The sequence below is a fragment of the Schistocerca cancellata genome, chromosome 1 (assembly GCF_023864275.1).
Source record: "Schistocerca cancellata isolate TAMUIC-IGC-003103 chromosome 1, iqSchCanc2.1, whole genome shotgun sequence".
In the NCBI taxonomy this organism is placed as follows: Eukaryota; Metazoa; Arthropoda; class Insecta; order Orthoptera; family Acrididae; genus Schistocerca; species Schistocerca cancellata.
This window is the reverse complement of record NC_064626.1, coordinates 233,161,634-233,175,326: the sequence shown is the minus strand read 5'-3', so window position 1 is coordinate 233,175,326 and position 13,693 is coordinate 233,161,634. Positions and strand designations below refer to the sequence as shown.

The following is a 13,693-nucleotide window of genomic DNA, read 5'->3' as shown; positions in this document are numbered from 1 at the left end:
ATATGGAAAGAAGGTGTAAATGAGGAGTGCAGTACTGTATCATACTTTTTTTTCTCTCTTTCGTGAATAGTTTCATAACTCACCTCTCCTACAAAAAAAAGCTGCCCTCTATATATTATGTTAGAAGTATATCACTTTTATGCCACTTTAAAAGCATGGCCTTTTATGGTTGTTACATTATACAAAGTTAAAAAGTTACGTTTGGCGATTTGTCTATAGCCAATTCCAGAGTGCGTGAAAGAGAGTCACAGTCTGCAGAAATGTGACAGGAAAACATAGAAAAAAAAGAAAGATTGCTTCTGAATTCTCTCAAATACAAGAGACTATAAAATCACAAGCATCTCCCTGCAATCGGATGTTCACAGAAACACCATGTGTGCATAATTCCAACATTTTTGTTAACTTTCATACGTTTCATGGAGAAATCAGTGAAAAACTGGTGGTGGTGGGTGAATGACTCAAAATATGGAATAGACAAACCCTTTGAGTGAACAACAAAAGCTTGGATGTAGCACTTATTGTTGTATAACAGATCCATTAGACTGCCTGAGGTATGGAAGTGATGTAAATGCACCGTGACTTATGACAGAAGTTAAAAAGTTTTGTATAATAGCTTCAGAAGCATTTTTTTAACAGTGAATCAAATTAAGCACTAGTGTGTGTTGTACCAAAACATTAAGCCAGTACTAGCTTAGGTGGAAGTGTCTTGTTTATTATACTGCATGAAGTTTCTTGGTAAGTGCAAATCTATGTTTAAGCCTGTGGCAAGTTGCTGCAATCCTTCAAAGGAAAGAAGTAAGATGGTCACAGCACTAGCTATCCATTGCCAGAGTGTCGAGGGGCACGATAAAAGGGAAGTGGCCTAGTGACCTGCGTGAATGTGCAATGCGAGTCAGCAAAGCCTAGTAGCAATAGTCAGGAGCCTCAGTCATTGTCAGTTTGATAAATGGGCCAATATCAATAGAAGCATAGCATGTAATCTTACTAAGTACAAGAGTCTATGTCACTAATTCATAAACACTGTCCATTCCATGCATGATAGCCAATGCAACTCTTCAGTAGTACGTGAGGATCATAAATCATGTACCAAACAAGTTACCTTTATGCAGCATCATTATTGTGCATCAACTGTTCTATAATCCACACAGATTCTATTTCTAGAAAGAAATTGTATACGGCTTATTTCAATAAATGAAGACAACAAACCAGAATAAATTATACTGTCTATTGAAAGTACACACAGGAACACTGTGAAAAAAACTTTAAATAATATCAAACCCCCCTCAAAAATCACAGCACACTGGCGATATTCAGAGTATCAAACATCAATTGTACAAATGATAAGTGGATATTCTAATATTCATATCACCAGGGAAACATTAGATCAAGATTTAGAGAGACCATATAGATCTGTACATAGAGCGAGTAAAATACACAACTGAGAGAGAGAGAGAGAGAGAGAGAGAGAGAGAGAGAGAGAAACTGTTTTTGCAAACAACTCTTTAACATTTACTCGACTTCAAATATAATTATCAAAGAATAACAGTTGCGTACACTACATAAGAAATGTTTACATTTGTCGTTATTAATTGTTGAGCTGTTTGCAGAAATCTTCAATGCTTTACTCTTCGATAATCATATTATTTCTACATCTACATTTGTACTCCGCAAGGCGGAGGGCACTTTACATGCCACTGTCATTACCTCCCTTTCCTGTTCTAGTCGTGTATGGTTCACGGGAAGAATGACTGCCGGAAAGCTTCTGGGCACGCTCGAATCTCTCTAATTTTACATTCGTGATCTCCTCGGGAGGTATAAGTAGGGGGAAGCAATATATTCAATACCTCATTGAGAAACGCACCCTCTCGAAACCTAGACAGCACGCTACACTGCAATGCAGAGCACCTCTCTTGCAGAGTCTGCCAATCACGTTTGCTAAACACTGCCGTAATGCTACCACGCTTACCAAATAAACCAGTGACTAAACGCGCCGCTCTTCTTTGGATCTTCTCTATCTCCTCTGTCAACCCAACCTGGTACGGATCCCGCACTGATGAGCAATACGTCTACTCAAGTATAGGTCGAACGAGTGTTTTGTAAGCCACCTCCTTTGTTGATGAACTACATTTTCTAAGGACTCTCCCAATGAATCTCAACCTGGCACCCGCCTTACCAACAATTAATTTTATATGATCATTCCACTTCAAACTGTTCCATACGCACACTCCCAGATATTTTACAGAAGTAACTGCTACCAGTGTTTGTTCTACTATCATATAATCATACAATAAAGGATCCTTCTTTCTATGTATTCGCAATACATTACATTTGTCTCTGTTAAGGGTCAGTTGCCACTCCCTGCACCAAGTGCTTATCCGCTGCAGATCTTCCTGGATTTCGCTGCAATTTTCTAATGCTGCAATTTCTCTGTATACTTGTAGGAGTATCTAACACGATAGGCGTAAATTATATCTTAAATTTTCAAGGATTTTCAATTTATCCATAAGCCCTTATCATTTCAAAAATCTTCTACTGTCCATTGTCAAGTACTAACATTATTCTGCAGTTACCTAAAACTAAAAGTAATTTCTTCACAAATCTCCAATGAAGTAGGCCCACTATTCTTTAAAAAAAAAAAAAAAAAAAAAAAAAAAAAAAAAAAAAAAAAAATTAAGAAGAAAGAAAAGAAACCCTCAGAATTGAAAATGAATTGGAACTGAGGAGAGTTTAAATAAAAGCAAATAGTAATACCCCCATAATTCAAAGCCATGGTGATTTCTTCTATTTTTCATGCAATGCTGTTGTTTCATTCCTCTCAGAAGCTCCATTCAGTTGCCACTTTATGTTCTTGGCTCTTATCCTCTGATTAAAATTACTTTGTGATTGGCAGATTGCAATGGCAGTAGTCAGTGTTGGCAGTCGGCAGCCAGTCACGCTTCACAATGCACTGTGAAAGAGGCTGTGGCACTTGACACAGAACTAAGACTGGATGGTGCCTAGCCCCTACCACTTGACTCCCTGAAGTGTCCATCACAATGTAATTTTAATCTGAGTATAGCTATGAGTTGCACTTTTATTAATGGTCTAATCTCAGTTTTGTTAATCATAGCTTTAATGTTTGTTAATTTACACTTACATATGCCATGGGCCAGTCACTGCATGTCCATAAACTTATGTTTTATGATTTTAATGTCTGTGGATCTCTGGATTTGTTACAATAGAAATATTAATTCACTTATTATTGTTGAAGAAAAGCAACTATTGTTATTCATCTTACAAGCAACACACTAAAATAATGAAGACTATTACACAAAAACTTTTCTGCATAATGCCAGATTGTATAATGGGTCCCCCTTACATTCTTCATAATTTATGCATGATATATGTACATAACATACACAAAACACTTGGCGGAGACTTGTCTGTTGGCTAATATATGTAGCAGTTCTAGTCCTTATTATGAAAGATGAGTTAAATATGTTGTTACATAAATGTTAGGCTATGTTAAATTTCAATCCATTACCAAATCTTTATTTGAAATCCAAGTTCATTGGCTTCGCCTACTTGCAACCATGTTATCTTCCAAACTAACCAAGAACTTGGGCTACGTTACAGATCAGTTTGCCACCACAACAAAGATTTCAAGGAAGGTACATCACATTCTAACCCGAGATAGAAGGAAGCGGCAAACAAAATTTTTCGCTATCAACATCATTAAGACAATTATGATGACAATGGAGTTTTAACCACTTTAGCTACGCGTCTTTTAGTGTCCATGTTGACGTTTCGGATAATAGTGAAGAACATGATAGTAAAATTTTTGTTCATAATACGTTGAAGGTAAATATGCTTCACACTTCGACATCTTTTTTATTGTTGATATGTATATGTACAGTAATCACATACAGAACATTATCTCACTACATTTACTGCCACAGTGCTACGTTAACATCAAGGCATTAAAGATTACCTTCAGGTTTATTCATCTGTCCCTGTGAATATGCAAAACTGATCTGTCACTACCAAATGACGGCCACTGCATCTCAAAACTAACCATAACTCCTGCAGCTCAGTAACCGTAATCCTGTCAGATTCAATTAAAATTAGAGAAAACTGCATAAATAACAAAAATGGTACAATTATAGTCAGTAGTGACTGCAAACATTAATATTGTTTTAACCTGTAGTGCAATACGAACTATGGATAGGTCTATCCGCTGATCGGAACACAAAGTTAACCTCTCCTTGCAACTTAATACTTTAAATGTTTGGCGCCTTATGTTTCAGATTGCACCCGATTACTTAAACGTAGCCGATATCTTAGTACATCAGGCTCAAAACTAATACGCAGCACGACTGAACGAGTGCGAAAAGATGTGATTTCGCCGCCCTGCCCCTTTCCGATGAATTTCAATACGGATGGAATCAACTCATCTCTTCTATCATCTGCTAAACACACATCGACTATTAACACGACTTTCCTATACATTTGGCACTGTGCATCAAGGCAAACTACGACGTCGCACTATTTTTTCCAGTACAAAAAAGGTGTAAGTGAAACAACAATGTATTTGTACATTGCTTTATTAATAACACAGCTGTGAAATATAACAAAACAAACCCGCAAAGCGAAAGATCACGTTAAATGTGTTTCATTACTTGTCACGAACGCCAACGCAAATGAGCGAACAGAAATGAGGATCAATAACTAATAAATACACACACTCTTACCTTTCATTAGTTTTCACTGTTACCTCGTCCATCAGTATAGCCTGCAAGGCTTCCAATTCATCCAAAACTCTAAAATAAAGGATCCAGTGGCAATTTAAAAATGACAAAACTTCATTTTGCTTTTTTCACATATTAATGATATTTCTAAAACAACCAATATAAAAATTAGTTTGTTTAGGTTACCTTTCATCTAATTCACTTGACATCTTCGCTCTACAAACTTCACGCCTTTTCAGCAAACACAAAACCGAAAAACTTATGTGGCGATGCAGCGAGTGCAATTGTTCAGACTCCGACGTTGCAGCGTCAATCCAAACTACTTCCCAACATCTGATTTGCAGAGATCTTACAATACTTGAGATGACAGTATTACCCGCCGTTTGCAAATAGCCCTTGGCATTGACGTATTTTAACGTTAGTAGGGATAGTCTCGTGCACAAATAGTGCTCACTGAAAAGGTTATTTAAAATATTTCCTGCTGAACCAAGAGCACTCAATACACGGTAAGTTACGAAAGTATCATCTTCACTGTGCGAAGTGCGTGCGCTCATAATAGAAATTAAACACAGGCTTATATTTATGTTAGTTGATTGTTTTTGGGGGAGGGAACCAAACAGCGAGGTCATCGGTCCCACCGTATTAGGGATTCGGTGAGGTAGTCTGGCGTGCCCTTTCAGAGGAACCATCCTGGTATTTGCCTGAAGCGATTTAGGGCATGAACGGGAAACATAAATCAGGATAGCCGGACGCAGGCTTGAACCGTCGGCCTCCCGAATGCGACTCCAGTGTCCTAACCACTGCGCCACCTCGTTCGGTGCTTATATGTGTGTGAAGTTTAAGAAGTGAATTACGGGAACTTACTTAATGTTGATGTAGCAGATGTCAAATCTTCTTCACAGAAGTACAATGCCATGACGTGTCCAAAAATGAACGTATCGTATGTAATAATTCTTACTATGGATTGATAAATTACAGTAAATATATGCCATATATGTTTATGCTTCTGTGAAGAAGATATTGACATCTGCTAAACCAACATTAACGAAGCTTTTGTAATACGCTTCTTATACTTTCTATAAAGTTCCTGTTTTGTAGCTTTCGAAAGATGACAGATTAATTTGTCGAAGCAGGTAAAGTAAAATAAAAATCACATGCAGCTGACGGTTGAATTTTATTCTGAAATATGTGCCATACTACAGTTGCTGAAAAAACTAACAGCTACGAATAACATGATAAATCGATAAAAATTATTCTCTGATTCCACTCAGCCCCATGTGAGGTATAATACAGCGGCTAGTAAATACTATATTGCCAGAATGAGATTTTCACTCTGCAGCGGAGTGTGCACTGATATGAAACTTCCTGGCAGATTAAAACTATTGAGGCACCGTTTTCACAACAGAATGATGATTAATCCAGGCTCTGAATGCCTCTCTGGCGATTGCTCGGTCTCACGTTTTATCGTCTCTCTAGGTGAACCATTTCCTTCTGGCTCACCCATTCCTGTCAACATCGTCGAATAGTGGCATTGTTCCTCTTCAATTGTTGACTGATGTGCCTATTACTTCAACTGGTTTCTTTGAGCCCAACCACATATCTTCTCTCAAATGCTGACAACTGCATATATTGTTCACGCACCTGTATGCGATACATAGTTACTGTCCAGCTGAGTACACGGAATGAAATTAGCAAAGACTTTAGGCCCTGGTGTTGAGATGTCACCTATTTACCATCCTTGCGAGCTGTGTGGTGAAACTATGCTGCGATGTTACACATTCATCCACTGATCGCCAAAGTTTACAGTTATTTTGCATTTTCCACCGATATCTGTATGAAAATCAATTTGTGTCCAATTTCCATAATTCCGTCATGGTGTGTCGTTTTTGTTCCTTTTTTGTCTTAGAGTGTATATTAGGTCTAATAGCAATAAAAAGACCTAACCTCTTTCAGGAGGTCCACATGAAACTGGCATCAGTGACTGTAAGACACTTTAAGCAGTAACGATTACTAAAGTGTGAAGGGCAGCTAAAATATGTTTAAAAACTTATTTTTCAGTAAATTAGACACAGAGGCAGTAGTGTCATATCTCGAGAGAAAATCTAAGTACTTACTGTGAGTGGAATAGTAGCTCTTGTTTAGAAGAACAGTCCAGCAAGAGCTGGATATGTGTCTCATATAACAGCTCGTGATGGGAGGAGCCCTACATGGTACACAGTCTCTGTAAGAAAACTTATAAAAAAACATTGACTACTGCACAACAGGTGGAAAAAGACATAGGACTTAAGACAGAGAGATGCTCAGTGAGACCCACTTGGCTGTCAAAAGGTAATGCATGAACATTCCAGTGACTACTGTAGTAGAATCTCATTGAAAGACCTCTCACAAAATCGAGAATGAATCTGGTCATATGTAAACGCTGTTAGTGGCACCTAATTTAGTGCACAAACAATCATTGGTGACACGCTAATTATAACTGAGGGTGGCAAAGCATAAGCAAAAATATTGAACTCTGCTTTAAAATATTCCTTTGCGAAGGAGGATCCACAAGTACTGTGCCAGTTTAATTCCCACACTACAGCAAAGATAAATGATATAGATATTCATCTTAACAGCGTTTAGAAAAACTATAATGTGCCAAAAATCTGTTAGACAAAAAACATTGCCCAACAGTTGGAATACAGCTCAGGTCACACCTCTATACAAGAAGGGAGCATTAGGTGTACAAAATTACCATCAAAAATCTTTGACATCCAAAACATCGGTTCTGCGATACTCGAGCTTTTCGCACATGACCTACTGAAAGCTCTGGATCAAGGCAAAGAGGTAGATACAGTACTGCTTGACTTCCAGAAAGTATTTAGAGATTAAATGGGGATGTTTAAATGCATCCACAGACAGACATATGGTATCACGTAGGCCTACATTTGACCCATAGGAAAGTGCAACGAAAGTGTAAGAAACCGGCGTTGGCAGAAGATTGAAGACAGAGACCGACTATCCTGTGAAAGCCTACTTTAAAAGTTTCAGTAGTGACTAAGGAATATATTACGACCCTCTACATATGGTACTCCATAATGGCTTCTACTCCATACATTCATGGAATGTGATGAAACTCTAAAACATTGGTCTATAGGCGGTACCGTTTGCCATCGCCTTCACAGTAGTTTGCAGAGTACTGATGAACGAGGCGTGTTTTTTAAGTAAGGTCCGTTTTGTTGTAGAAACTAGTAGTTCGCGCACATACCGCAAAGAGGTCGTGCGTCGTGTACCGGCATGCCTCGGGAACAATTGTGCTCAGTTTCAGCTCTGTAGTTAACCTGTACGTTCTGTTCTGTGCTTTCAAAATGTTTAAGACTATCAACCCGCCCGCCACGTGTAAGGTTCGCTCAGTGATACGGTTTTTGTCAGCAAGGAACCTGTCTGCTGCAGAAATTCGTCGACAGATTTGTGAAGTGTACGGTGATACTGTTATGAGTGAAGTCAAAGTGTGTAAATGGTTACGAGAATTCAAAGATGGCCGTGACAACGTCCATGATGAGGACCTCTCCAGTCGCCCTGCTTTGACTACAGACGATTTGGTGGCTTCAGTTGAAGTGAGGATTCGTGAGAACAGGCGCTTCACAACAACAGGTCTCTCAAACGAATTTCCTGACGTGTCGAGATCAGTGCTTTACAACATTGTTTCTGAACACCTAAAGTTTAGCAAACTGTGCTTCTGTTGGGTCCCAAAACTCCTAACAGAGGACCACAAAAACCAAAGATTTGAGTGTGCGATGAAGTTCTTGATTCGTTATCACGAAGAAAGTGACGGCTTCTTGAGTCAGTTCGTAACTGGAGACGAAACATGGGTTTCGCATATCACGCCCGAATCGACGCAACAGAGCTAGGAATGGAGACACACGCACTCACCTGTAAAGGTGAAGGCCAAACAGACTCTGTCCCAGCGCAAAATCATGACGTCGGTGTTTTGGGATAGGCATGGTATTTTGTTGGTTGACTTCATGCATCGAGGAACCACTATCAATGCAGAAGCATACTGCCAAACCCTGAGAAAGATGCGGCATACTGACAGAGGGGATTGTCCTTCTCCATAAGAATGCAAGACCTCACACTGCAGGTCAGACCCGCGATTTATTGGACAGTTTTAGCTGGGAAGTTTTAGACAACCCACCCTACAGTCCTGATCTTGCGCCGAGCGATTACCATCTGTTCCTCCACCTCAAACAACACATTAGTGGCAACTGTTACAATGATGACGACGTGAAAACGGCAGTGAACTCTTGGTTATTGCAGCAGGCAGCAAATTTTTATGAAGAGGGTATTTTAAAATTGGTTGAAAGGTATGATACGTGTCTGAACAAACTTGGAAACTATGCGAAAAATAGAGTGAAGTATGTACTTTCTGAAAATAAATTTACTTTTTTGAAATAACCTTTCATTGTGTACTTATGTTCAAACGGACCTTGCTTAAAAAACACGCCTCATAGATTCAGGACTACTCGGAGCAACCACTTTCTGCAGTACATACAGCAGATGGACGAAATGGAAGTGAATCAGCCAGATCCTTACAGACAGCCAAACATAGCTTGAGTCACGTCGTCTGCAGTGCAGCCCACAGCTGTTGATAGGAATGTACAAGGGTTGGACAAAAACATCGAAACGCCGCAATAAATGAGTGCTTTGACATAAATGCAGATGCTAGCCGAGACTGCAGATCACACTGTTGCATATGACTATGAACAGCACCCATGTAATGTCCTCAATATGTTGCAAATGTCAGACATAGTCAGAAGAATGTCACAGGTAGTTGTAATGGCATTATGTCAGAGGTAAGTGATCCAGCATAGGAAAATTGTTGATGCTCATATAGTGTATGCTTCCAAAACAAAGTGCACGGAGATGCTTGGTGTGTCAAGCGGCACTGTATCGAAGATTTATACCGCATACAGGGAAAGTCGAAAATAAGTCACAACGTCGACGAAAATGTGTGTTGAGTGGTCGAGACATACGGTCATTGAAGACGAGCGTGGGAAAAAAGAAGAGAACGACAGCTGCAAAAGACACTGCACAATTGAGTGTCGCACTCACGAACCCTGTCAACACTAAAACAACACGAAGCGAGTTCCACAAGCAGGGAATTACAGTGCGAACTGAGATTGTAACACCACTCATCTGTGATGCAAGAGCCCATAACAGGAGACTGTGATGCCAAAGCCATAAATCCTGGACTGTGGAGCAATGGAAGAAAGTCATTTGATCGGGTGAGCCTTGTTTCACACTGTTTCTAACTTCTGGCCGAGTTTATGTACCAAGAATGAAACACGGCAGGAGCTCGGTGATGATTTGGGCAGCCTATCGTGGAATTCCTTGGGTCCTATGGTTACTCTGCAAGGTTGCATTACCATCACGTACCTGTAAATGACTGGGATTTCGGTGGGAAGCATCCACGCACTCACGCACACACGCACACACACACACACACACACACACACACACACACTCACACACACACACCATTTCAAATCATGGATTTGAACCATGTGACAATTTTGGCTGGTCAGGTCCATTCCATGGCACAACATTTATTTCTCAGTGGCAATGCTGTGTTCCAAAATGACATGGTCCCTGTCAGCCGAAGTGGCCGTGCAGTTCTAGGCGTTACAGTCTGGAGCCGAGCGACTGCTATGGTCGCAGGTTCGAATCCTGCCTCGGGCATGGATGTGTGTGATGTCCTTAGGTTAGTTAGGTTTAATTAGTTCTACGTTCTAGGCGACTGATGACCTCAGAAGTTAAGTCACATAGTGCTCAGAGCCATTTGAACCATTTGAACATGGTCCCTGTTCATGCAGCTTGCATCGTCCACGACTGATATTGTGAGCACGAGGATGATTTGTCTCATCTCCTCTGGCCGCCACTGTCACCAGACATCAGTATTGTTGAGACTCTGTGGTCTACTTTGAAGGTAAGGGTGCTTGATCGCTATGAACCTCCATGATCATTGCCTGAATTTGCCACTATTTTGCAGGAAGAATGGTGTAATATTCCTTTGAAAACTGTACAGGACCTGTAGTTAGTTATTCCCTCTGAGATGAATGGAAGCTGTTTTGACCACCAACAGCTTTCTTACACTCTATTATGCATGGCAAAGTTTAGTATTTCCATGTTGTGTTTCCATATTTTTCTCCAACACCTGTACATGGCTGGGCTTTCGTTGGAGAGCGTGCATGCATTGACGCACACACGCACACGCACACACACACACACACACACACACATACACACACACACACACACACACACTCGCATACGTGCGCGCGCGCGCACCCACACACACACACACACACACACACACACACACACACACACAGGCGTGCGCGCGCGCGTACACACCGTTTCAAATCATGGATTTGAAACCAAATAGCCTTTAGGGCTTTCATGTGGCTTAATGGTGCAATATAATATGATTACATTCTGTAGACCATAACACTTCGCTCATTGCCATTGTGTTCTGCAAGTAATGGTTCTCATATGTTAAGCCGCGCAGGGTAGTCGCGCGGTCTAGGGCGTCCTGTCACGGTTCACGCGGCTCCCCCCGTCGGAGGTTCGAGTCCTACCTCGGTCATGGATGTGTGTGTTGTCCTTAGCGAACGTTAGTTTAATTTAGATTAAGTAGTACCTCAGCAGTTTGGTTCCATAAGATCTTACCACAAATTTCCAAATTTTCGGATGTGTTTTTTTTCGTGTTTCTTACTTAAAATACTCAAGTCCGTACGTTCTATGAAGCAGAAAAATGCTACACTTCAGAAAAAGTTTTGTCCAGCATGTTGAACGTTATGCTTCAGCGTATAAACTGAAGTAATTTATCAGAAACAAGCTACACCATCAGTTGCAGATGGTTTCCAATCAGCAATAATGGGCATTCAGTATCTATACTATGAAGGAGATTTGGATCTCTTTTTTGATGCTCTATTATTGGCAAGAATTCAGAAATCGTTGCTTTGGAACATCATGTTGTAAGAATAGAAAATCTCGAAGATCTTAAATTTTTGAAAAAAATTCTCCAGGACTTGGACGTAGAACACATCAGATGCAAATCCCCATATGAGAGAACTGTCTCTCATTTTAACTTGGGATAAAAGAGACAGTCTCACATTCTATCGCCCCTTGTAAAATTTGAATTTCGTTCATTTGTATGCAGAAGCTCTGAAATTTCCCACCAAACGAAAGGGTCCTGTAACATATGAAAATTGAGTTATTCAAGTTTCCCACCCCTTCATATTTTAAATTTCCTGCCACTGGGATAGAGGAGAGTGCGTGGAAGGCATTGATCTCTTTTAACTTGTGATGTCACTAAGTACTGTTAGCTAATAGTGTAGCCATAATCAGCACTCAATATATGCTGATGAATTTAGTTTGTACTAAACTGATGAAAATAGTTTTGTACCACCCTCAGGACATGTATAATTTGTGTGTTTTTTCTATTTTCTTTATTGGAAACCTCTTTCTCCATACTATTTTGACCAGAGACAGTCATCTGTGCAATGGAGCTAGAAGTAAACCAGTAAACTCAGTGTAGTTGAGTAAAATGCGCTGTGTCTCCAGTAGCGAATGGGACAATACAGCATGAGTACACTACACAGCCTGATAACCCACCTCAAAGGGCCACTTCGAGCTTACAATATGTCCACTCTGTGCTGGAGTGACCGCTGATTTGAAATTTCCTGGCAGATTAAAACTGTGTGCTGGAAGGGTACTCGAATCTGGAAACTTTGCATTTTACGTGCAAGTGCTCTACCAACTTTCTTTACTTTTTTCTTTCGTTCTGTTTCTTCGTCGTTCTTCTTCTGCTGTTCTGTGATGATTTCAAATGACACTTCTCAAATGTAAAGTGAGAACTTTACACAGCTTTTTTTCTATTACAGAGGATGGCCAGTCCCACGATTGAACGAACATTCTGAGCTATAGCGCCGATTGGAACTGAGCTATCTAAGCACGACTCACTATGCATCCTCACAGCTTTACTTCTGCCAGTACCTCATATCCTATCTTCCAAACTTTACAGAAGTTTTCCTGCGTACTTTGTACACTAGCACTCCAAGAAGAAAGGTGTTGAAGTGCGAGCATACTTCCTCGTCGGCATGGACAAGGATGAGGGCATCCGAAATACACATAAAACTGCAGGCTACGTAGATAAAAGTGGCGCATATTCTGCAATCAGAAATACAGTAGGGTGAGTCGAGGAGTTTTGGTGAGCATGCCACCACGGTAGTCGATCAGTGGTGGCACAAAGTTCGAGAAATCATTGGAGAGAAGACGGAAGGAAGAGATGCTTTGCTGAGCCAGAAGCCGAGACCAGAGAGGGTGAACGTCTCTCTACCGATGCTCTAGGCGCGTCCTTTGGCAATCACACGATTCCTTCCCGTGCTGGATAGGTAGACAAGGTATGGGGAAATTGTTGTGTGTCAACATCCTTAACTAGAATAAACTGCCTTTTTTTGGGGGTTATCGCTGGATTCGGCACATAGGCTAAGAGACATAATACCAGCTATGAATTTAAGTGTGAAGAAATATTTTCAACGTTAGTAAAATAGATCTTGTTCCCCCTATATTGGTGGTCGCGTACACAAAGGATATTGCAGAGACATGTGTTAGCCTTGGGGTTGATCCCAGAAAGAATTTTCGCTTAGCAGTGGAGTGTGCACTGATTTGAAAGTGAGCCAGAATGGTACCCGAACCTGAGAGCTTTGCCTTTCATAGGCAAATGCCCCAACGACTGAACTATCCAAACACAACTCACGTCCTGTTCTCATACCTCTACTTTTGCCATTATCTCATCACCTGCCTTCACAGTTCTCCTGAATGCCTTGTGGTATGTTTGGAAGGTAGGAGATAAGATATTGGCAGATGTAAGGCTAAGAGGGCAGACTGTGAGTCGCGCCTGTATAGCTCAATCAGTAGAGCAC

General features: G+C 40.5%; 1 protein-coding gene across 2 annotated transcripts in view; it reads right to left on the bottom strand.

Annotated features, from left to right (window-relative positions):
- LOC126169966 (E3 ubiquitin-protein ligase RNF25) overlaps nucleotides 1-5,052 on the bottom strand; it is a 46,781-nt gene extending 41,729 nt beyond the window's left edge. Inside the window, exons 1-2 of one of the 2 annotated variants that reach the window (XM_049920686.1) lie at nucleotides 4,914-5,052; nucleotides 4,731-4,799 (exon numbers count right to left, since the gene is read on the bottom strand). In XM_049920686.1, the coding sequence (XP_049776643.1) occupies nucleotides 4,731-4,799; nucleotides 4,914-4,936 (92 nt within the window). In that variant the 5' untranslated portion in view covers nucleotides 4,937-5,052. Of the gene's footprint in view, nucleotides 1-3,970; nucleotides 4,085-4,180; nucleotides 4,550-4,730; nucleotides 4,800-4,913 lie in introns of those variants that run through there. The other variant, XM_049920687.1, reaches the window with a different exon arrangement.
- Nucleotides 5,053-13,693: the final 8,641 nt, after the last annotated feature.